Below are 21,438 nucleotides of genomic sequence, written 5' to 3'. Positions count from 1 at the left end.
CCACAGCTACGTCCTGACGCTGATCACGGACGGGATGCGGAGCGTGCGCTCCTTCCACTTCGACAAGGCGGCCGCCAGCGTGCTCACCACCTGCGTGAGTCCCCGTGGCTGTCCCCGTCCCTGTCCCTGTCCATCCCACGTGGCCGGGACCCCCCAAATCTCCCCCTTTTTACCCGCAGATGGTGACGTTGGAGCCAGGCTACCTCTTCCTGGGGTCCCGCCTGGGCAATTCGCTGCTGCTCAAGTACACGGAGAAGCTGCAGGAGGCGCCCGTCGGCGTGGCCAAGGACGTGGCCGACAAGCAGGTTGGGGACAAGGGGGGACACCCAGGGGGTCCCGGTCCCCATTGTCACCGCGTCCCCACCGCCACGTCCCTGTCACCGCGTCCCCATTGTCCTGGCACCACTGTGGGTGCACCCCCGTGGCCGTGTCGTGAGCCAACGTGGCTTGGTCACCTTGTCCCCAAGCTCACCTTGTCCCCAAGGTTTCCGTGTCCCCACTGTGGTGCCCCTGACATCTCCTTGTCCCCCCCCTGCTGGGTCACCATCCCCCTGTCCCCACAGCCACGTCCCCACAGCCTTGAGGTCACCCCTTTATCACCATGTCCCCAAGGGCTCCGTGTCCCCACCGCCACGTCCCTGCCACCAGGTCCCCATTTCCCTGTCCCCATGGCCACGTCCCCTTGGTCACTGCATCCCCACGATTTCGGAGTCCCCACCACCACCGTGTCCCCACCACCGGGTCCCCTGTCCCCTCCATGTCCCCGTGTCCCCATGGTCTCCACGTCCCCGTGGTCTCCGTGTCCCCTCCATGGCCACGTCCCTGTGGTCTCCACATGTCTGTGGTCCCCATGTCCCCAAGGTCTCCATGTCCCCATAGTCTCTGTGTCCCCATGGTCCCCATATCCCCTCCATGGCCATGTCCCCATGGTCTCCATGTCCCCGTGGTCTCTGTGTCCTCTCCATGTCCGTGTCCCCACGGTCTCCACGTGTCCGTGGTCTCCGTGTCCCCGTGGTCTTCATGTCCCCATGGTCCCCATGTCCCCTCCACGGCCACGTCCCCATGGTCTCCGTGTCCCCACGGTCTCCATGTCCCCCCCATTACCCTGTCCCCATTGCCACTGGTCTCACCGGGCCACCACAATCCCCGTGCCGGTGTCACCGCACCGCCTCCCCCCGCAGGAGGAGCCCCCGATGAAGAAGAAGCGCTCGGACTCCTCGGGTCCTTGGGCAGGTAGGTGACACCGTGGGGGACAGGGACGGGGACGGGGACACCCCCCCAGTGTCACCCACCCTGACGGGCGCCACCGTGGCCAGGAGGGAAGTCGTCGGCGCAGGACGAGGTGGACGAGATCGAGGTGTACGGCAGCGAGGCGCAGTCGGGCACGCAGCTCGCCACCTACTCCTTCGAGGTACGGCCACGGGGCCACGCCGTGTCCCCAACCCTGTCCCCAACCCTGTCCCCAACCCTGTCCTTGTCCCCTGTCCATGTCCCACGCAGGTTTGTGACAGCATCCTCAACATCGGCCCCTGCGCCAACGCCGCCATGGGCGAGCCGGCCTTCCTCTCCGAGGAGGTGAGGCACGGGGTGGGGGGACACGGGGTGGGGGGACACGGGGTGACAGGACACGGGGTGTGTGACACGGGGTGACGTCCCCACGGTGTCCCCTGGTCCCCCAGTTCCAGAACAGCCCCGAGCCGGACCTGGAGATCGTGCTGTGCTCGGGGTACGGCAAGAACGGGGCGCTCTCCGTGCTGCAGGTGAGCGTGGCCGGCCCCGTGTCCCCGTGGCACCGCGTCCCCCTTGTCCCCATGTACCTCACATCCTCATGTCCCCTTGTGTCCCCTTGTCCTTGCATGACCACGTCCCTGCACCCTCACATCCCCAAATCCCTGCGACCCTGTGTCCCTTTGTCCCCACGTCCCTGCGCCCCCATGTCCCTAAATCCCCATGTCCCCACATTCCCATGTCCCCGTGTCCCCAAATCCCTATGTCCCTGCGGCCTTGTGTCCCCAGATCCTCATGTCCCCAAATCCCTTTGTCCCCACATCCCTGCACCCTCGTGTCCCCAAATCCCTTTGTCCCCATGTCCCTTTATCCTCGTGTCCCATTGTCCCTGCATTACCACATCCCTGCGCCCTCACGTCCCCAAATCTCTGAGTCCCCGTGTCCCCTTGTCCCCACGTCCCTGAGCCCTCATGTCCCCAAATCCCTTTGTCCCTATGTCCCCATGTCCCCAAATCCCTGTGTCCCCGTGTCCCTTTGTCCCTACATCCCTGCACCCTTGTGTCCTCAAATCCCTGCCTCCCCATGTCCCCACATCCCCACATCCCCATGTCCTTTTGTCCCCATGTCCCTGTGTCCCCATATCCCCGTGTCCCTTTGTCCCTTTGTCCCCATGTCCCCTTGTCCCTATGTTCCTTTTCCCTTTGTCCCCTTGTCCCCGTGTCCCCATGTCCCCTTGTCCCCACATCCCCATGTCCCTATGTCCCCATGTCCCCGTATCCCGGTGTCCCCATGTCCTTTTGTCCCCGTGTCCCCATGTCCCTGTGGTGTCCCCATGTCCCTTTGTCCTTGTGTCCCCTTGTCCCCATATCCCCATGTGCCTAAATCCCTTTGTCCGTGTGTCCCCACATCCCCATATTCATTTGTCCCCGTGTCCCCATATCCCTTTGTCCCCATGTCCCTTTGTCCCCGTGTCCCCATATCCCCATATCCCCCTGTCCCCCCGTCCCCATGTCCCCATGATGTCCCCATGACGTCCCCGTGTCCCCGCGCCGTGCCGCCCGGTGCCGCGGTGATCATTGCTCGCCGCGGTCGCGGTGCCGGCGCCAGAGCAGGAGCCGGGAGAACCAGGGCTGCGCCGAGGGGTGGGCGCAGGCTGTACGCCCCGAGCCACAGCCCCCCCGTCCCCCCCCACTGCCCGGATTTGGGGTGGGGGTCTCGCAGCGCCCCCCACCCCCAGCGCTGCCCCCCCCTCCACGCAGAAGAGCATCCGGCCCCAGGTGGTGACAACCTTCGAGCTGCCCGGCTGCTACGACATGTGGACCGTGGTGGCACCGCCCAGGAAGGAGGAGGTGGGTGGTGGCCCCTCCCCGTGTCCCCTCCCCGTGTCCCCTCCCCGTGTCCCCTCCCCGTGTCCCCTCCCCGTGTCCCCTCACCAAGTCCCCTCCCCAGTGCCACCTTCCCTGTGTCCCCTTCCCACGTCCCCATCTCCACGTCCCCTTCCCCGTGTCCCTTCCCCAGTGCCACCCTCCCATGTCCCCTCCCCGTGTCCCCTCCCGAAGTCCCCTCCCCATGTCCCCTCCCTGGGTCCCCTTCTCCGTGCCACGTTCCCCATGTCCCCTTCCCACGTCCCCATCTCTACGTTCTCTTCCCTGTGTCCCCTCCCCGGTGCCACCCTCCCGTGTCCCCTCCCTGTGTCCCCTCCCCAAGTCCCCTCCCTGTGTCCCCTTCCCCGTTCCACCTCCTCAAGTCCCCTTCTCCATGCCACGTTCTCTGGGTCCCCTTCCCCGTGTCCCCTTCCCACATCCCCTTCCCTGTGTCCCCTCCCCGAGTCCCCTCCCCGTGTCCCCTTCCCCATTCCACCTCCCTGTGTCCCCTTCTCCATGCCACGTTCCCTGGATCCCCTTCCCCGTGTCCCCTTCCCACGTCCCCATCTCCACGTCCCCTTCCCCGTGTCCCTTCCCCAGTGCCACCCTCCCGTGTCCCCTCCCCGTGTCCCCTCCCCGAGTCCCCTCTCCATTCCACCTCCTCGTGTCCCCTTCTCCGTGCCACCCTCCCATGTCCCTTCCCTGTGTCCCCTTCCCACGTCCCCATCTCCATGTCCCCTCCCCAGGTCCCCTTCTCTATGCCACGTTCCCTGGGTCCCCTTTCCCATGTCCCCACGTCCCCATCTCCACGTCCCTCTCCCCATGTCCCCTCCCCGTGTCCCCCCCCGGGCTGACCCCCGGTCCCGGTGGGGGTCTCCCATCACCCTTCTCCCCCCCCCCTCCAGTCTGAGCCGAGCACCGGGGGGGGCGAAAGCAGCGAGAAGGACGCGGCCCCCCCGGAGCCCCCCGAGGACGCCAGCCGGCGCCACGGCTTCCTCATCCTCAGCCGCGAGGACTCCACCATGGTACGGCCCCGGTGTCACCAAGGGGGGGACAATGACACCGAGGGGGGCACAATGACACCAAGGGGGGGGCCACGACGCCCCCCAAACGCTTGTGACCCCCCCAGATCCTGCAGACGGGCCAGGAGATCATGGAGCTGGACACGAGCGGCTTCGCCACGCAGGGTCCCACCGTCTTCGCCGGCAACATCGGGGACAACCGCTACATCGTGCAGGTGTCACCGCTCGGCATCCGCCTGCTGGAGGGGGGTGAGCGCACGGGGAGGGGGTCCTGGGGGGTGGTGGTGGCACGGTGTTACCCACAGCGTGGCGTTACCTGCGGTGTCACGGCACCCGTGGTGTCACGGCACCCTTGGCATCGTGTCACTCGTGGCATTGTGTCACTTGTGGCATAGTGTCACCAATGGCATTGCATTACCCATGGTGTCACATCACCCATGGCATTGTGTCACCTGTGGCATCGTGTCACCCATGGTGTCACGTCACCCGTGGCATTGTGTCACCCGTGGCATCGTGTCACTCATGGCATCATGTTACCCAAGTCATAGCGTTACCCATGGTGTCATCACCCGTGGCATCGCGTCACCCATGGTGTCATGTCACCCGTGGCATCGTGTCACTCGTGGCATCATGTCACTCGTGGCGTTGCGTCACCCGTGGCGTTGCGTCACTCGTGGCATCGTGTCACTCGTGGCATTGTGTCACTTGTGGCATAGTGTCACCAATGGCATTGCATTACCCATGGTGTCACGTCACCCATGGCATCGTGTCACCCATGGTGTCACGTCACCCGTGGCATCGTGTCACCCGTGGCATCGTGTCACCTGTGGCATTGTGTCACCCGTGGCATCGTGTCACTCGTGGCATCATGTTACCCAAGTCATAGCATTACCCATGGTGTCATCACCCGTGGCATCGTGTCACCTGTGGCATCGTGTCACTTGTGGCATCATGTCACCCGTGGCATTGCATCACCCGTGGCATCGTGTCACTTGTGGCATTGTGTCACCTGTGGCATCGCGTTACCCAAGTCATAGCATTACCCATGGTGTCACGTCACCCGTGGCATCGTGTCACTTGTGGCATTGTGTCACCCGTGGCATTGCGTTACCCATGTCATAGCATTACCCGTGGCATCATGTCACCTGTGGCATCGTGTCACTCATGGCATCGTGTCACCCGTGGCATTACATTACCCATGGTGTCACGTCACCCGTGGCATCGTGTCACCTGTGGCATCGTGTCACTCATGGCATCGTGTCACCTGTGGCATCGTGTCACTCATGGCATCATGTCACCCGTGGCATCATGTCAAAATGGCATCATGTCACTCGTGGCATTGTGTCACCCGTGGCATCGCGTTACCCAAGTCATAGCATTACCCATGGTGTCATCACCCGTGGCATCGCGTCACCCATGGTGTCATGTCACCCGTGGCATTGTGTCACCAGTGTCATTGCATCACCCGTGGCATGGCGTTACCCACGTCATAGCATTACCCATGGTGTCACATCACCCGTGGCCTTGTGCCACCCGTGGCATCATGCCACCCGTGTCCTCGTGCCACTCGTGTCCTCGTGCCAGCCATGTCCTCGTGTCACCCGTGTCCCCCGCTGCCCGCAGTGAACCAGCTGCACTTCATCCCGGTGGACCTGGGCTCGCCCATCGTGCACTGTGCCGTGGCCGACCCCTTCGTGGTGATCCTGAGCGCCGAGGGGCAGGCGTCCGTCTTCGCGCTCAAGAGCGACGGCTACGGCGGCCGCACGCACCGCCTGGCGCTGCAGAAGACGCAGCTGCACCACGTGAGTGTCCCCGTGTCACCCGTGTCACCCCCGTGTCACCCCTGTGTCACCCGTGGCACCCACGGCACGCGCCTGGTGTGGTGGCCATGGTGTTGTGTCACTTGTGGTATTGTGTCGTTCGTGGCATGGTGTTGCCCAAGTCATAGCGTTACCCGTGGTGTCATGTCACCCGTGGCATCGTGTCACCCGTGGCATCATGTCACTCGTGGCATTGCGTCACCTGTGGCATGGCGTTACCCACATCATAGCGTTACCCGTGGTGTCACATCACCCATGGCATCGTGTCACCCGTGGCATTGTGTCACCAGTGGCATTGTGTCACTCGTGGCATCATGTCACCCATGGTGTCACGTCACCCGTGGCATTGTGTCACTCGTGTCATTGCACCACCCGTGGCATGGCGTTACCCACGTCATAGCATTAACCATGGTGTCACATCACCCGTGGCATCATGTCACCCGTGGCATCATGTCACTCGTGTCATTGTGTCACTCGTGGCATTGCGTCACACACTGCGTCACGTCACAGTGTCACATCACGTCACCCACGGTGTCGTGTCACCCGTGGCATCACATCACACACAGCGTCACATCACCCGTGCCATTGCATCACCCGTGGCATCGTGTCACCCACAGCATAGCATTACCCATGGTATCACATCACCCATGGCGTCGTGTCACCCGTGGTGTGGTGTCACCAATGTCACCCGTGTCACCGTGTCACTTGTGTCACTCATGTCACCATGTCACTCGTGTCATTCGTGTCACCATGTCACCCATGTCACTGTGCCACCCATGTCACAGCGTCACCGTGTCACCTGTGGCACCACGGCACCGTGGCACTGTGTCATGTCACCCGTGTCCCTGTGTCACGCTGTCACCATGGCACCACAGCACCGTGGCACCCATGGTGGCACCGTGTCACTCGTGTCACTGTGTCACCATGGCACCCATGGCACTGTCACCATGCCACCTGTGTCACCGTGGCACCACAGCACTGTGTCCCTGTGTCACCGTGTCACTCGTGTCATTTGTGTCACTGTGTCACCATGTCACCGTGGCACCACGGCACCATGTCACCCATATCACCGTGGCACCTGTGGCACCGTGGCACCGTATCCGCTGTGTCACCCATGTTACCCGTGTCCCTGTGTCACTGTGTCACCCGTGTCATTGTGTCACCCGTGTCACTGTGTCACTCGTGTCATTGTGCCACTCGTGTCATTGTGTCACCCGTGTCACTGTGTCACTCGTGTCATTGTGCCACTCGTGTCATTGTGTCACTCGTGTCATTGTGTCACCCGTGTCACTGTGTCACTCGTGTCACTGTGTCACTCGTGTCATTGTGCCACTCGTGTCATTGTGCCACTCGTGTCACTGTGTCACTTGTGTCATTGTGTCACTCGTGTCACTGTGTCACCCGTGTCACTGTGTCACTCGTGTCATTGTGTCACCCGTGTCACTGTGTCACTCATGTCACTCGTGTCACTGTGTCACCCGTGTCACTGTGTCACTCGTGTCATTGTGCAACTCGTGTCACTGTGTCACCCGTGTCACTGTGTCACTCGTGTCATTGTGCCACTCGTGTCACTGTGTCACTCGTGTCACTGTGTCACCCGTGTCATTGTGTCACTCGTGTCACTGTGCCACTCGTGTCATTGTGCCACTCGTGTTGTTGTGTCACTCGTGTCATTGTGCCACTCGTGTCACTGTGTCACTTGTGTCATTGTGTCACTCGTGTCATTGTGTCACTCGTGTCATTGTGCCACTCGTGTCATTGTGTCACTCGTGTCACCATGTCACCGTGTCCCCGTGTCCCCTGCCGCCCGCAGCAGCCGAAGGTGCTGGCTCTGTGCGTGTACCGTGACGTGAGCGGGCTGTTCACCACCGAGAGCCGCGCCGCCGGCCCCCGCGACGAGCTGGCCCCGCGCGGCCACGCCGAGACCGAGACCCTCATCCAGGACATCAGGTGGGCACGGGGGGGACGTGGCGGTGGCGGTGTCCCCAGGTGATGTCCCCATGGTGGTAGCGTTGTCCCCATAGCAGTCGTGGTGTCCCCACGGTGGTGGCGATGTCCCTGTGGTGGTGTCCCCATGGTGGTGTCCCCTTGCTGGTGTCCCCGTGGTGGTGGCAGTGTCCTCATACTGGTTGTGGTATCACCGTTGTGGTGGCGGTGTCCCCGTGGCGGTGTCCCCTTGGTGGTGTCCCTGTGGTGGTGTCCCCATGGTGGTGGCGGTGTCCCCATGGCAGTGTCCCCATGACAGTGGCTCTGTCCCCATGGTGGTGGCAGTTTCCCCTTGGTGGTGTCCCCATGATGGTAGTGGTGTCCCCATGGTGTTGTCCCTGTGGTGGTGGCACTGTCCCCGTGGCAGTGTCCCCGTGGTGGTGTCCCTGTGGTGGTGTCCCCATGGTGGTGTCCCCGTGTTGGTGGCAGTGTCCCCATGGTGCCGATAGTGTCCCTGTGGTGGTGTCCCAGTGGTTGGGTCCTGGTGGCGGTGTCCCTGTGGCCATGTCCCCATGGTGGTGGCGGTGTCCCTGTGGTGGCAGTGGTGTCCCAGTGGCAGTGTCCCCGTGGTGGCGGCGGTGTCCCCGTGTTGGTGGTGGTGTCCCCGTAGTGGTGGCGGTGTTCCCATACTGGTTGTGGTGTCCCCGTGGTGATGTCCCTATGGTGGTGTCCCCATGGTGGTGGCAGTGTCCCCTTGGTGGTGTCCCCATGGTGGTGTCCCCGTGGCCGTGTCCCCATGGTGGTGGCCATGCCCCTGGGGTGGTGTCCCCGTGGTGGTGGTGGCGTCCCCATGGCAGTGTCCCCGTGGTGGTGGTGGTGTCCCCATACTGGTTGTGGTGTCCCCGTGGTGGTGGCAGATGTGGTCCCCCTGTGATGGTGTCCCCATGGTAGTGGCAGTTTCCCTGTGGCGGTGTCCCCATGGTGGTGTCCCCATGGTGGTGTCCCCGTGGTGGTCGTGCCCCATGGCCGTGTCCCCATGGTGGTGGCGGTGTCCCTGTGGCCGTGTCCCCAGGGTTCTGGTGGTGTCCCCATGGCGGTGTCCCCACGGTGTCGGTGTCCCTGTGGCCGTGTCCCCGTGGTGGTGGTGTCCCTGTGGTGGTGTCGGTGTCCCCGTGGTGTCCCCATGGCCATGTCCCCGTGGTGGTGTCCCCGTGGTGTCCCCGTGGTGTCCCCGTGGCGGTGTCCCCGCGGTGTCCCCGCGGTGCTGACATCCCAGTGGCACAGCGAGGCGGTGGATGACGAGGAGGAGATGCTGTACGGGGACTCGGGGCTCTTCAGCCCCCCCAAGGAGGAGCCGCGCCGCAGCCTCCCCGCCGAGCCCCACCAGCACCGCGCCGAGCCCACGCACTGGTGTGTACTGGTGCGCGACAACGGCGCCATGGAGGTGAGCCGCGCCGCGACACCCGGTGTCCCCATGTCCCCCCGGTGCCCCCCAGTGTCCCCCCGGTGTCCCCCAGTCCTCCCAGTGTCCCCAAGTCCTCCCAGTGTCCCCCAGTGACCCCCAGTTTCCCCAGTGTCCCCATGTCCCCCCAGTGCCCCCAGCCCCCCCCACATCCCCCCAGTGCCCCCACGTCCCCCCAGTGTCCCCATGTCCCTCTGTCCATCCATCACACAACCCCCCCAGTGTCCCAACATCCCCCTGGTGTCCCCCACATCCCCCCAGTCCCCCCAGTATCCCCACATCCTCCCAGTATCCCCACATCCCCCCAGTGCCCCCATGTCCCCTCGGTGTCCCCCCGGTGTCCCCCCAGTGTCCCCCCAGTGTCTCCATGTCCCCCCAAGTGTCCCCCAGTGTCCCCAGTGTCTCCCAGTCCTCCCGGTGTCCCCCAGTCCCCCAGTGTCCCCATGGCCCCCCAGTGTCCCCCCAGTGTCCCCCCAGTGTCCCCATGTCCCCCCAAGTGTCCCCCAGTTCCCCCAGTGTCTCCCAGTCCTCCCAGTGTCCCCCAGCCCCCCTGTTGTCCCGCAGTCCCTGGGTGTCCCCATGTCCCCCCAGTGTCCCCCCAGTGTCTCCCAGCCCCCCCAGTGTCCCCATGTCCTCCCAGTGTCCCCACATCCCCCCACTGTCCCCCCAGTGTCCCCATATCCCCCTGTCCATCCATCACACATCCTCCCAGTGTCCCCCAGTCCTCCCAGTATCCCCATGTCCCCCTGTTCCCCCAGTCCCCCCATTCTCCCCAGTATCCCCACATCCTCCCAGTCCCTCCCAGTCCCCCCAGTGTCCCCATGTCCCCCCCCAGATCTACCAGCTGCCCGAGTGGCGCCTGGTGTTCCTGGTGAAGAACTTCCCGATGGGGCAGCGGGTGCTGGTGGCCAGTGTCCCCATGGCCCCCCAGTGTCCCCCCAGTGTCCCCCAGTCCCCCCAGTGTCCCCATGTCCCCCCCGTGTCCCCATGTCCCCCCAAGTGTCCCCCAGTTCCCCCAGTGTCCCCCCAGTGTCCCCATGGCCCCCCAGTGTCCCCATGTCCCCCCAAGTGTCCCCCAGTTCCCCCAGTGTCTCCCAGTCCTCCCAGTGTCCCCCAGCCCCCCTGTTGTCCCGCAGTCCCCGGGTGTCCCCCAGCCCCCCCACATCCTCCCAGTCCCTCCCAGTCCCCCCAGTGTCCCCATGTCCCCCCCCAGATCTACCAGCTGCCCGAGTGGCGCCTGGTGTTCCTGGTGAAGAACTTCCCGATGGGGCAGCGGGTGCTGGTGGACAGCTCCTTCGGGCAGCCGGCGGCACCCGGCGAGGCCAGGAAGGAGGAGGCCACGCGCCAGGGGGAGCTGCCACTGGTCAAGGAGGTGCTGCTGGTGCCACTGGGACACCGCCACAGCCGGCCCTACCTGCTGGTGGGTGGGGGGTATGGGGTGGGATATGGGATGGGATATGGGGCTGGGGTGGGATATGGGTCCAGGGTGGGGGGTGTGGGGCTGGGTGTGGGCTTGGGGTGGGGCGTGGGGTGGGATATGGGGTCAGGATGTAGGGTGTAGGGTCAAGGTGGGATATGGGGTCAGGGTGTGGGGCTGGGATGTGGGATGTGGGGTGGGATATGGGGCTGGGATATGGGGTCAGGGTGGGATATGGGGCTGGGTGTGGGGCTGGGTGGGATATGGGGCTGGGGTGGGATATGGGGCTGGTGAGAGGGCTGGGGTGGGATATGGGGCTGGGGTGTGGGGCTGGGGTAGGATATGGGGCTGGGTGTGGGGTATGGGGTGAGGGGATGGGATATGGGGTCAGGATGTGGGGTTGGGGTGGGATATGGGGTCAAGGTGGGATATGGGGTCAGGGTGTGGGACTAGGGTGGGATATGGGGTCGGGGTATGGGGCTGGGGTGGGATGTGGGGCTGGGTGTGGGGCTGGGACATGGTTGCAGGGGGGTGTGGGGCTGGGGCCGTGCTGTGGGGCCGCGCTATGGGGCTGTGCTATGGGGCCATGATATGGGGCTGTGCTATGGGGCTGTGCTATGGGGCTGAGCTATGGGGCCGCGCTATGGGGCCGCGCTATGGGGCCATGATATGAGGTCATGCTATGGGGCTGTGCTATGGGGCCGCGCTATGGGGCCGTGCTATGGGGCCATGCTATGGGGCCATGCTATGGGGCCGTGCTATGGGGCCATGCTATGGGGCCGCGCTATGGGGCCGCGCTATGGGGCCGCGCTATGGGGCCGTGCTATGGGGCCATGCTGTGCTATGGGGCCGCGCTATGGGGCCATGATATGAGGTCATGCTATGGGGCCACGCTATGGGGCCATGCTATGGGGCTGTGCTATGGGGCCATGATATGAGATCATGCTATGGGGCTGTGCTATGGGGCTGCGCTATGGGGCCGCGCTATGGGGCTGCGCTATGGGGCCATGCTGTGCTATGGGGCCGCGCTATGGGGCCATGATATGAGATCATGCTATGGGGCCGTGCTATGGGGCTGTGCTATGGGGCCGCGCTATGGGGCTGCGCTATGGGGCCGCGCTGACCCCGTCCCCACCACCAGGTGCACGTGGACCAGGAGCTGCTGATCTACGAAGCCTTCAGCCACGACTCCCAGCTGGGGCAGAGCAACCTCAAAGTGCGCTTCAAGAAGGTGAGGGGGGGTCCTGGGGGTCCCGGGGGGGTCCTTGGGGTCCTGGGGGGTCCCGCGCCCCCCACCCCAACCCCACACCCCCCCCCAGGTGCCCCACAACATCAATTTCCGCGAGCGGAAGCCGAAGCAGTCCAAGAAGAAGCCGGAGAGCGCGGGGGGCGCCGAGGAGCCGGGGGGGCCGCGGGGGCGCGTGGCCAGGTTCCGCTACTTCGAGGACATCTACGGCTACTCGGGGGTGAGATTTTTTTGGGGGGGGGGCACCCCAATATTTGGGGACATCCCCCAATATCTGGGGGCACCCCAATATCTGGGGGCAACCCAATATCTGGGGGCTATCTGGGGGCACCCCCGTCTGGGGACACCCAGCCATCATCATCGTCGTCACCAATGTGGGGGCCCCCCCAATCAATGTGGGGACCCCCCCCATAAATTTGAGGACCATTTCCCATCAATTTTGGGGTCCCCCCATTAATAGGGACCCCCCCAAAAAAAATTGGGGACCCCACCCATCAATTTCAGGACCCCCCCTAAATTTGAGGACTGTTAACCATCAATTTCAGGGTCCCCCCATTAATAGGGACCCCCCCCAAAAAAATAGGGGACCCCACCAATCAATTTCAGGGTCCCCTCATCAACTTGGGACCCCCCCCCTAAATTTGAGGACCATTTCTCATCCATTTTGGGATCCCCCCGTTAACATAGGGACCCCCCCCCAAAAAAAATTGGGGGCTCCTCCCCATCAATTTCAGGGTCCCCCAATTGATTTGGGGACCCCCTCCTAAATTTGAGGACCCTTTCCCATCAATTTCGGCGTCCCCCCATTAATAGGGACCCCCCGAAAAAAAACTGGGGACTCCAGCCATCAATTTTAGGATCCCCCAATCAATGCAGGGACCCCCCCTAAATTTGGGGACCCTCCCCCATCAATTTCAGGACCCCCCCTAAATTTGAGGACTGTTAACCATCAATCTCGGGGTCCCCCCATTAATAGGGGCCCCCCCAAAAAAAATTGGGGACCCCTCCCATCAATTTCAGGATCCCCTCATCAACTTGGGACCTCCCCCCTCTAAATTTGGGGACTCCTCCCCATCAATTTCAGGATCCCCCAATCAATGTGGGGACCCCCTCCTAAATTTGGGGACCCTCTCCCATCAATTTCAGGACCCTTCTCTAAATGTGGGGACCCCCTCTAAATTTGAGGACCCTTTCCCATCAATCTCAGCATCCCCCCATCGAAATAGGGACCCCTAAAAAATCTGGGGACCACACCCATCAATTTTAGGGTCCCCTCATCAACTTGGGACCCCCCCCTAAATTTGAGGACCATTTCTCATCAATTTTAGCATCCCCCCATCAACATAGGGACCCACCCCAAAAAAATCTGGGGGCTCCTCCCCATCAATTTTAGGATCCCCCAATTGATGCAGGGATCCTCCCTAAATTTGGGGACCCCCCCATCAATTTCAGGACCCCCCAATCGATGTGGGGACCCTCTCCCATCCATTTCAGGACCCTCCTCTAAATTTGGGGACACCCCCCTAAATTTGGGGACCCCCCCATCAATTTCAGGGCCCACCCCCATCAACCTGCAGCCCCCCCAATCCATCTGGGGACCCCCCAAATCCACGTAGGGCCCTCCCCCAGACCTGTGCCCACCTCCCCAGTTTTAGGGCCACCTCCCCCAAATTTGGGACCACCCCCTCAGATTTTGGACCCCCCCCAGTCCATCTGGGGACCCCCCAAGTCCACGTAGGGCCCTCCCCCAGACCTGGGACCACCTCCCCAGTTTTAGGGCCACCTCCCCCAGTTTTAGGGCCACCTCCCCCAGTTTTGGGACCACCTCCCCCAAATTTGGAACCACCCCCCCAGATTTCGGACCCCCCCTATCAACCTCCAGCCCCCCCATCAACCTCCAGCCCCCCCCAATCCATCTGGGGACCCCCCAAATCCATGTAGGGCCCTCCCCAAGACCTGGGGCCACCTCCCCAGTTTTAGGGCCACCTCCCCCAGTTTTAGGTCCACCTCCCCCAAATTTGGGCCCACCCCCCCAGATTTCAGACCCCCCCCCAATCCATCTGGGGCCCCCCCAAATCCACCTAGAGCCCTCCCCAAGACCTGGGGCCACCCCCTCCAGTTTTAGGGCCACCTCCCCAGATTTGTGGCCACCCCCTTCAGTTTTAGGTCCACCTCCCCCAAATTTGAGACCACCCCCCTTGATAACCATCTCCCCCCCCCCAAAAATAGGTCTTCATCTGCGGCCCCTCCCCTCACTGGCTGCTGGTGACGGCGCGGGGGGCGCTGCGCCTGCACCCCATGACCATCGACGGCCCCGTGGAGTCCTTCGCCCCCTTCCACAACGTCAACTGCCCCAAGGGCTTCCTCTACTTCAACCGCCAGGTGGGCGGGGGTCTCGGGGGGGTTTGGGGGGGTCCCGGGGGTGTCCCCGTGTCCCCTCAATGTGACAGTGACCCCCCCAGGGCGAGCTGCGCATCAGCGTCCTGCCCGCCTACCTGTCCTACGATGCGCCCTGGCCCGTGCGCAAAATCCCGCTGCGCTGCACCGCGCACTACGTGGCCTACCACGTCGAGTCCAAGGTACCCACCCCAAAACGTGGCCCTAAAAACTGTGTTCCTAAACTGTGTCCCCAAAACGTGTCCCCAAAACGTGTCCCGCATCCCCAAACCGCGGCCCCAAAACGCGTCTCCAAACCGTGTCCCCAAACTGCGCTGCACCGCGCACTACGTGGCGTACCACATCGAGTCCAAGGTACCGTGGCCCTAAATGTGTCCCCTAAATGTATTCCCAAAATGTGTCCCCAAAACGTGTCCCGCATCCCCAAACTGTGACCCCAAACTGTGACCCCAAACCGTGTCCCCAAACCGTGTCCCCAAACTGCGCTGCACCGCGCACTACGTGGCGTACCACGTCGAGTCCAAGGTACCGTGGCCCTAAATGTGTCCCCAAATGTGTCCCTAAATGTGTCCCCAAATGTGTCCCTAAAACGTGTCCCCAAATCGTGTCCCTAAAACGTGTCCCGCATCCCCAAAACGTGGCCCCGAACCATGTCCCCAAACCGTGTCCCCAAACTGCGCTGCACCGCGCACTACGTGGCCTACCACGTCGAGTCCAAGGTACCCGCCCCAAAACGTGGCCCTAAATGTGGCCCTAAATGTGTCCCCAAAACGTGGCCCTAAAAACTGTGTCCCCAAAACGTGTCCCCAAAATGTGTCCCCAAAATGTGTCCCGCATCCCCAAACCGTGTCCCCAAACTGCGCTGCACCGCGCACTACGTGGCGTACCACGTCGAGTCCAAGGTACCCACCCCAAAACGCGGCCCTAAACTGTGTCCCCAAAATGTGTCCCCAAACCGTGGCCCCAAAACGTGTCCCCAAAACGTGTCCCGCATCCCCAAACCGTGTCCCCAAACCACGTCCCTAAACCGCGTCCCTAAACTGTGTCCCTAAACTGCAGCCTCTAACCGCGTCCCCAAACCGTGTCCCCAAACCGTTTCCCCAAACCGTGTCCCCAAACCGTGTCCCCAAACCACATCCCCAAACTGTTTCCCCAAACTGTGTCCCCAAACCGTGTCCCCAAGCCACGGCCCCAAACCATGGCCCCAAACTGTGGCCCCAAAGTGTTTCCACAAACTGCATCCCCAAACCGCGTCCCCAAACCGCGTCCCACATCCCCAAACCGCGTCCCCAAACCATATGCCGAAACTGTTTCCCCAAACTGTGTCCCCAAACCATGTCCCCAAACCACGTCCCGCATCCCCAAACCGCGTCCCCAAACCACATCCCTAAACCACGTCCCTAAACCGTGTCCCCAAACCGTGCCCCAAACCGTGTCCCCAGTCTGTGTCCCCAAACCATGTCCCTAAACTGCATCCCCAAACCGCGTCCCCAAACCACACCCCCAAACCGCGTTCCCAAACCGTGTCCCCAAACTGTGTCCCCAAACCGTATCCCCAAACCGCGTCCCCAAACCGCGTCCCCAAACCGCGTCCCTAAACCATGTCCCTAAACCGTGTCCCTAAACTGCATCCCCAAACCACTTCCCCAAACCACTTCCCCAAACCACGTCCCCAAACAGTGGCCCCAAACCGTGGCCCCAAACCACATCCCCAGACCGCGTCCCCAAACGGTGTCCCCAAACCGTGTCCCCCTCAGGTGTACGCCGTGGCCACCAGCGTCATCAACCCCTGCACGCGCATCCCCCGCATGACCGGGGAGGAGAAGGAGTTCGAGAGCATCGAGCGCGGTGAGCCCGGCGGCCCCAAAATGGGGTCACCCCAAATGGTGCCAGCCTGGTGTCCCCAAATGGTGGCAGCCTGGTGACCCCAAATGGTGCCAACCCCGTGGCCCCAAATGGTGCCAACCCCGTGTCCCCAAGTGGTGGCAGCCTGGTGACCCCAAATGGTGCCATCCCCATGACCCCAAATGGTGCCAACCCCATGTCCCCAAATGGTGCTATCTCTGTGTCCCCAAATGGTGCCATCCCAGTGTCCCCATATGCCACCATCCCATTGACCCCATATGGCACTATCTTGATGTCCCCACGTGGTGCCATCCAGGTGTCCCCGTGTGCCACCATCCCGGTGTCCCCACACAGCTCCATCCCACTGCCCCCACATACCCGGTGTCCCCTCGTGTCCCCATCCTGGTGTCCCCATATGTCCCCACCCCGGTGTCCCCCCGTGTCCCCGTCCCGACGTCCCCACGGTGCCACCCCGTGTCCTGCTGTGTCCCCCCCCAGACGAGCGCTACATCCACCCGCAGCAGGAGGCCTTCTCCATCCAGCTCATCTCCCCCGTCAGCTGGGAGACCATCCCCAACACCAGGTCAGCGCCCCAAACCCACCCCAAAAAACTAAACCCACCCCAAACCCAACCCAAATCCACCAAACCCACCCCAAACCCACCCCAAACCTCCTAAACCCATGCCAAACCCAACCCAAACCCCACCAAACCCCCCAAACCCACCACAAACCCCTTAAAACCACCACAAACCCACCCCAAACCCACCCCAAAACCCCAAACACACCCCAAATCCCCCAAACCCATGCCAAACCCACCCCAAACCCACCCCAAACCCCTTAAACCCTCCCCAAACCCACCCCAAGCCCCTTAACCCCCCCAAACCCCCCAACCCCACCCCAAAAGCCCCCCAAATCCCCCCCAAACCCACACGAAACTCCCCCAACCCCCCCCAAAACCCCCAAACCCACCCCAAACCCAACCCAAACCCACCCCAATCCTCCCCAACCCACCCCAAACTCCCCCAAAGTCTCCAAACCCCCCCAAACCCTCCCCAAACGCACCCCAAACCCCCTTTAACCCACCCCAACCTTCCCAAACCCACCCCAAACGCCCCCAAAACCCCCCAACCCCACCCCAAATCCCCCAAACCCCCTTTAACCCACCCCAAATCCCCCCAAGCCCCCCCCAAACCCACCCCAAACGCCCCGAACCCCCCCAGGATCGACCTGGAGGAGTGGGAGCACGTCACCTGCATGAAGACCGTGTCCCTCAAGAGCGAGGAGACGGTGTCGGGGCTGAAGGGCTACATCGCCGTGGGCACCTGCCTCATGCAGGGGGAGGAGGTCACCTGCCGCGGCAGGGTGCGCACTGGGGGCACTGGGGGGGCACTGGGGGGTTACTGGGGGGCACTGGGGGTCATGGGGGGGTCACCGGGGGGTTAAAAGGGGATACCGGGGGGGTCACTGGGGACACCGGGGGCACCAGGGGGTTACTGGGGGGGCACTGGGGGGATACTGGGAGGTCACAGGGGGCACTGGGGGGACACTGGGGGGTTACTGGGGGGCACTGGGGGTCATGGGGGGTCACCGGGGGGTTAAAAGGGGATACCGGGGGGGACACCGGGGGCATCGGGGGGTTACTGGGGGGGCACTGGGGGGCACTGGGGGGATACTGGGGGGTCACTGGGGGTCACTGGGGGGTAACGGGGTCAGAGTGGGCACTGGGGGGACACTGGGGGACACCAGGGGGTTACTGGGGGACTTCGGGGGATACCTGGGGGACACCGGGGGGTCATGGGGGGACGCCGGGGAGACACTGGGGGTCACTGGGGGGTAACTGGGGGTCAGAGGGGGCACTGGGGGGACAACGGAGGGCACTGGGGGTCATGGGGGGTTATAGGGGGGTCACAGGGGGACACCAGGGGACACCGGGGATCACTGAGGGGACACTGGGGGACACCGGGGGTCAGCGGGGGTCATGGGGTGTCACTGGGGGGTCACTGGGGGTCACTGGGGGGTCACCTAGGTGACTTATGGGGACACTGGGTAGACACTGGGGGGTCACTGGGGGACACTGGGGGTCACAGGGCAGTCACTGGGGGGTCACAGGGGGACACCAGGGGATCACCGGGGGACACCGGGGGAATCACTGGGGGTCACCAGGGGGTCACAGGGGGTCACAGAGGGACACCAGGAGATCACTGGGGGACACCAGGGGTCACTGGGGGGTCATGGGGGGTCACTGGGGCACTTGGGGGGACACCGGGGGACACTGGGGGGTCACTGAGGGGACACCAGGGGACATTGGGGGTCACCGGGGGTCACTGGGGGACACCGAGGGGTCACATAGGGGACACCGGGGTCACCGGGGGGTCACCTGGGGACTCCAGGGGACACCGGGGGGACACTGGGGGTCACCAGGGGGTCACGGAGGATCACCGGGAGACACCAGGGGACACCGGGGGGTCACTAGGGGATCACCAGGGGATACTGGGGGTCACAGGGGGGACACTGGGGGGTCACCGGGGGACACTGGGGGACACCAGGGGGTCATGGGGGGACACCAGGGGGTCATGGGGGGTCACAGGGGGACACCAGGGGATCACCGGGGGATCACCGGGGGAGTCACCAGGAGACACTGGGGGTTCATGGGGGGTCACGGGGGACACCGGGGATCACTGGGGGACACCGGGGGGTCACCAGGGGACTTGGGGGGACACTGGGGAGACACTGGGGGGGCACCTTGGGACACCGGGGGACACTGGGGGGTCACTAGGGGATCACCAGGGGACACTGGGGGTCACAGGGGGGACACCGAGGGGTCACTGGGGGACACCAGGGGACACTGGGGGACACCGGGGGGTCACTGGGGGGACATCAGGGGGTCACCGGGGGACACTTGGGGTCAGCAGGGGTCATGGGGGGTCACCGGGGGACACCAGGGGGTCACTGGGGGACACTGGGGGGTCACAAGGGGGTCACTGGGGGACACGGGGGGACTCTGTGGGATACCGGGGGTCACCGGGGGGACACTGGGAGACATTGGGGGGTCACTGGGGGACACCAGGGGGTCACAGGGGGGATACTGGGGGTCACTAGGGGGTAATGGGGGACTCCAGGGGACACCGGGGGGTCACTGGGGTGGTATGGGGGGGTTATGGGGTGTGACCGCCTGTTTCGGGGTGCCCAGATCCTGATCATGGACATCATCGAGGTGGTGCCGGAGCCGGGGCAGCCGCTGACCAAGAACAAGTTCAAGGTGCTGTACGAGAAGGAGCAGAAGGGCCCCGTCACCGCCCTGTGCCACTGCAACGGCTACCTCGTGTCCGCCATCGGGCAGAAGGTGGGGGCCTGGGGGGTCTGGGGGGGTCTGGGGGGGGGATTGGGGGGGTTTGGGGTGGGTTTGGGGGGGATTGGGGAGGGTTTGGGGGGGTTTGGGGTGGGTTTAGGGGGGATTGGGGAGGGTTTGGGGGGGGATTGGGGGGGGTTTAGGGGGCTTTAGGGGGTGTTGGGGGGAGGTTGGGGGGGGTTTAGGGGGGGTTGGGGAGGGGTTGGGGGGAGGTTTGGGGGCTTCGGGGGGGTTATGGGGTGGGTTTAGGGGGGGTTGGGGGAGGTTTGGGGGGTTTGGGGTGGGTTTAGGGGGGATTGGGGAGGGGTTGGGGGGGGTTTGGGGGAGGTTTGGGGGGTTTGGGGTGGGTTTAGGGGGTGTTGGGGGGAGGTTTGGGGGCTTCGGGGGGGTTATGGGGTGGGTTTAGGGGGGTTTGGGGAGGGTTTGGGGGGGGTTTGGGGGTGGTTGGGGTGGGTTTAGGGGGGGTTAGGGGAGGTTTGGGGGGTTTGGGGTGGGTTTAGGGGGGATTGGGGAGGGTTTGGGGGGGGTTTGGGGGGGATTGGAGGGAGTGTGGGGGAGGTTTGGGGGAGGTTTGGGGGGGTTTGGGGGGGTTTGGGGGGTTTGGGGTGGGTTTAGGGGGGATTGGGGAGGGTTTCGGGGGGGTTTGGGGGGGATTGGAGGGAGTGTGGGGGAGGTTTGGGGGAGGTTTGGGGGGGGTTGGGGGGGTTTGGGGGATGTTTGGGGTGGGTTTAGGGGGGTTTGGGGAGGGTTTGGGGGGGTTTGGGGGAGGTTTGGGGTGGGTTTAGGGGGGATTGGGGAGGGTTTGGGGGGGGGTTGGGGGGGATTGGAGGGAGTGTGGGGGAGGTTTGGGGGGGTCTGGGGGGTTTGGGGGGGGTTTGGGGGGGTTTGGGGGGGTTTAGGGGGGTTTGGGGGGGTTTGGGGTGGGTTTGGGGGAGGTTTGGGGGATTGTTGGGGGGGTGGGGGGTAGGGTGGGGGTTTGGGGGAGGGTTTGGGGGGGTTGGGGGGTTGGGAGGGTGGGGAGGTTTGGGGTGGGTTTGGGGGGGTTGGGGTGGGTTTAGGGGGTTGGGGAGGGTTTGGGGAGTGGGGTAGTTTGGGGGGTTTGGGGTGGGTTTAGGGGTGGTTGGGGGAGGTTGGGGAGGTTTGGGGGGTTATGGGGGGGTTAGGTGGTGGGTTTTGGGGAGGGTTTGGGGGGGTTGGGGGGTTTGGGGGAGGTTTGGGGGGGGTTGGGGTGGGTTTAGGGGGGGTTGGGGAGGGGTTGGGGGTGTTTAGGGGGGGTTTGGGGGGGGTTTGGGGGGGATGGAGGGAGTGTGGGGGAGGTTTGGGGGGGGTTTGGGGGGGGTTTGAGGGGTTTGGGGGGTTTGGGGTGGGTTTAGGGGGGGTTGGGCAGGGGTTGGGGGGGGTTTGGGGGAGGTTGGGGGGGTTTAGGGGGCTTTAGGGGGTGTTGGGGGGAGGTTTGGGGGCTTCGGGGGGTTATGGGGTGGGTTTAGGGGGGTTGGGGAGGGGTTGGGGGGGGTTTGGGGGAGGTTGGGGGGGTTTAGGGGGGCTTTAGGGGGTGTTGGGGGGAGGTTTGGGGGCTTCGGGGGGGTTATGGGGTGGGTTTAGGGGGTTTGGGGAGGGTTGGGGGGGGATTGGGGGGGTTTGGGGGAGGTTTGGGGGGGGTTGGGGTGGGGTTTAGGGGGGTTGGGGAGGGGTTGGGGGTGTTTAGGGGGGGTTTGGGGGGGTTTGGGGGGGATTGGAGGGAGTGTGGGGAGGTTTGGGGGGGTTTGGGGGGGGTTTGAGGGGTTTGGGGGGTTTGGGGTGGGTTTAGGGGGGGTTGGGCAGGGGTTGGGGGGGTTTGGGGGAGGTTGGGGGGGGTTTAGGGG

The 21,438-nt window shown here is 63.8% G+C and overlaps 1 protein-coding gene across 1 annotated transcript in view; it reads left to right on the top strand.

The window, feature by feature from the left end:
• Positions 1 to 21,438, top strand: part of CPSF1 (cleavage and polyadenylation specific factor 1) — a 139,192-nt gene that overhangs the window by 7,103 nt on the left and 110,651 nt on the right. Inside the window, exons 11-31 of the mRNA XM_072034200.1 lie at positions 7 to 94; positions 180 to 305; positions 1,182 to 1,233; positions 1,317 to 1,411; positions 1,501 to 1,575; positions 1,680 to 1,760; positions 2,988 to 3,077; positions 3,998 to 4,117; positions 4,222 to 4,363; positions 5,738 to 5,916; positions 7,748 to 7,884; positions 9,145 to 9,304; positions 10,536 to 10,742; positions 11,881 to 11,970; positions 12,059 to 12,205; positions 14,215 to 14,367; positions 14,448 to 14,564; positions 16,140 to 16,230; positions 16,726 to 16,810; positions 17,448 to 17,589; positions 19,418 to 19,570. Of these exons, the coding sequence (XP_071890301.1) occupies positions 7 to 94; positions 180 to 305; positions 1,182 to 1,233; positions 1,317 to 1,411; positions 1,501 to 1,575; positions 1,680 to 1,760; positions 2,988 to 3,077; positions 3,998 to 4,117; positions 4,222 to 4,363; positions 5,738 to 5,916; positions 7,748 to 7,884; positions 9,145 to 9,304; positions 10,536 to 10,742; positions 11,881 to 11,970; positions 12,059 to 12,205; positions 14,215 to 14,367; positions 14,448 to 14,564; positions 16,140 to 16,230; positions 16,726 to 16,810; positions 17,448 to 17,589; positions 19,418 to 19,570 (2,530 nt within the window). The remainder of the gene's footprint in view (positions 1 to 6; positions 95 to 179; positions 306 to 1,181; positions 1,234 to 1,316; positions 1,412 to 1,500; positions 1,576 to 1,679; positions 1,761 to 2,987; positions 3,078 to 3,997; positions 4,118 to 4,221; positions 4,364 to 5,737; positions 5,917 to 7,747; positions 7,885 to 9,144; positions 9,305 to 10,535; positions 10,743 to 11,880; positions 11,971 to 12,058; positions 12,206 to 14,214; positions 14,368 to 14,447; positions 14,565 to 16,139; positions 16,231 to 16,725; positions 16,811 to 17,447; positions 17,590 to 19,417; positions 19,571 to 21,438) is intronic.

Source organism: Anas platyrhynchos, chromosome 2 (genome assembly GCF_047663525.1).
Source record: "Anas platyrhynchos isolate ZD024472 breed Pekin duck chromosome 2, IASCAAS_PekinDuck_T2T, whole genome shotgun sequence".
Lineage (NCBI taxonomy): Eukaryota > Metazoa > Chordata > Aves > Anseriformes > Anatidae > Anas > Anas platyrhynchos.
The sequence above is the reverse complement of the archived record's forward strand: the minus strand, read 5'-3'. Positions and strand labels throughout refer to the sequence as shown.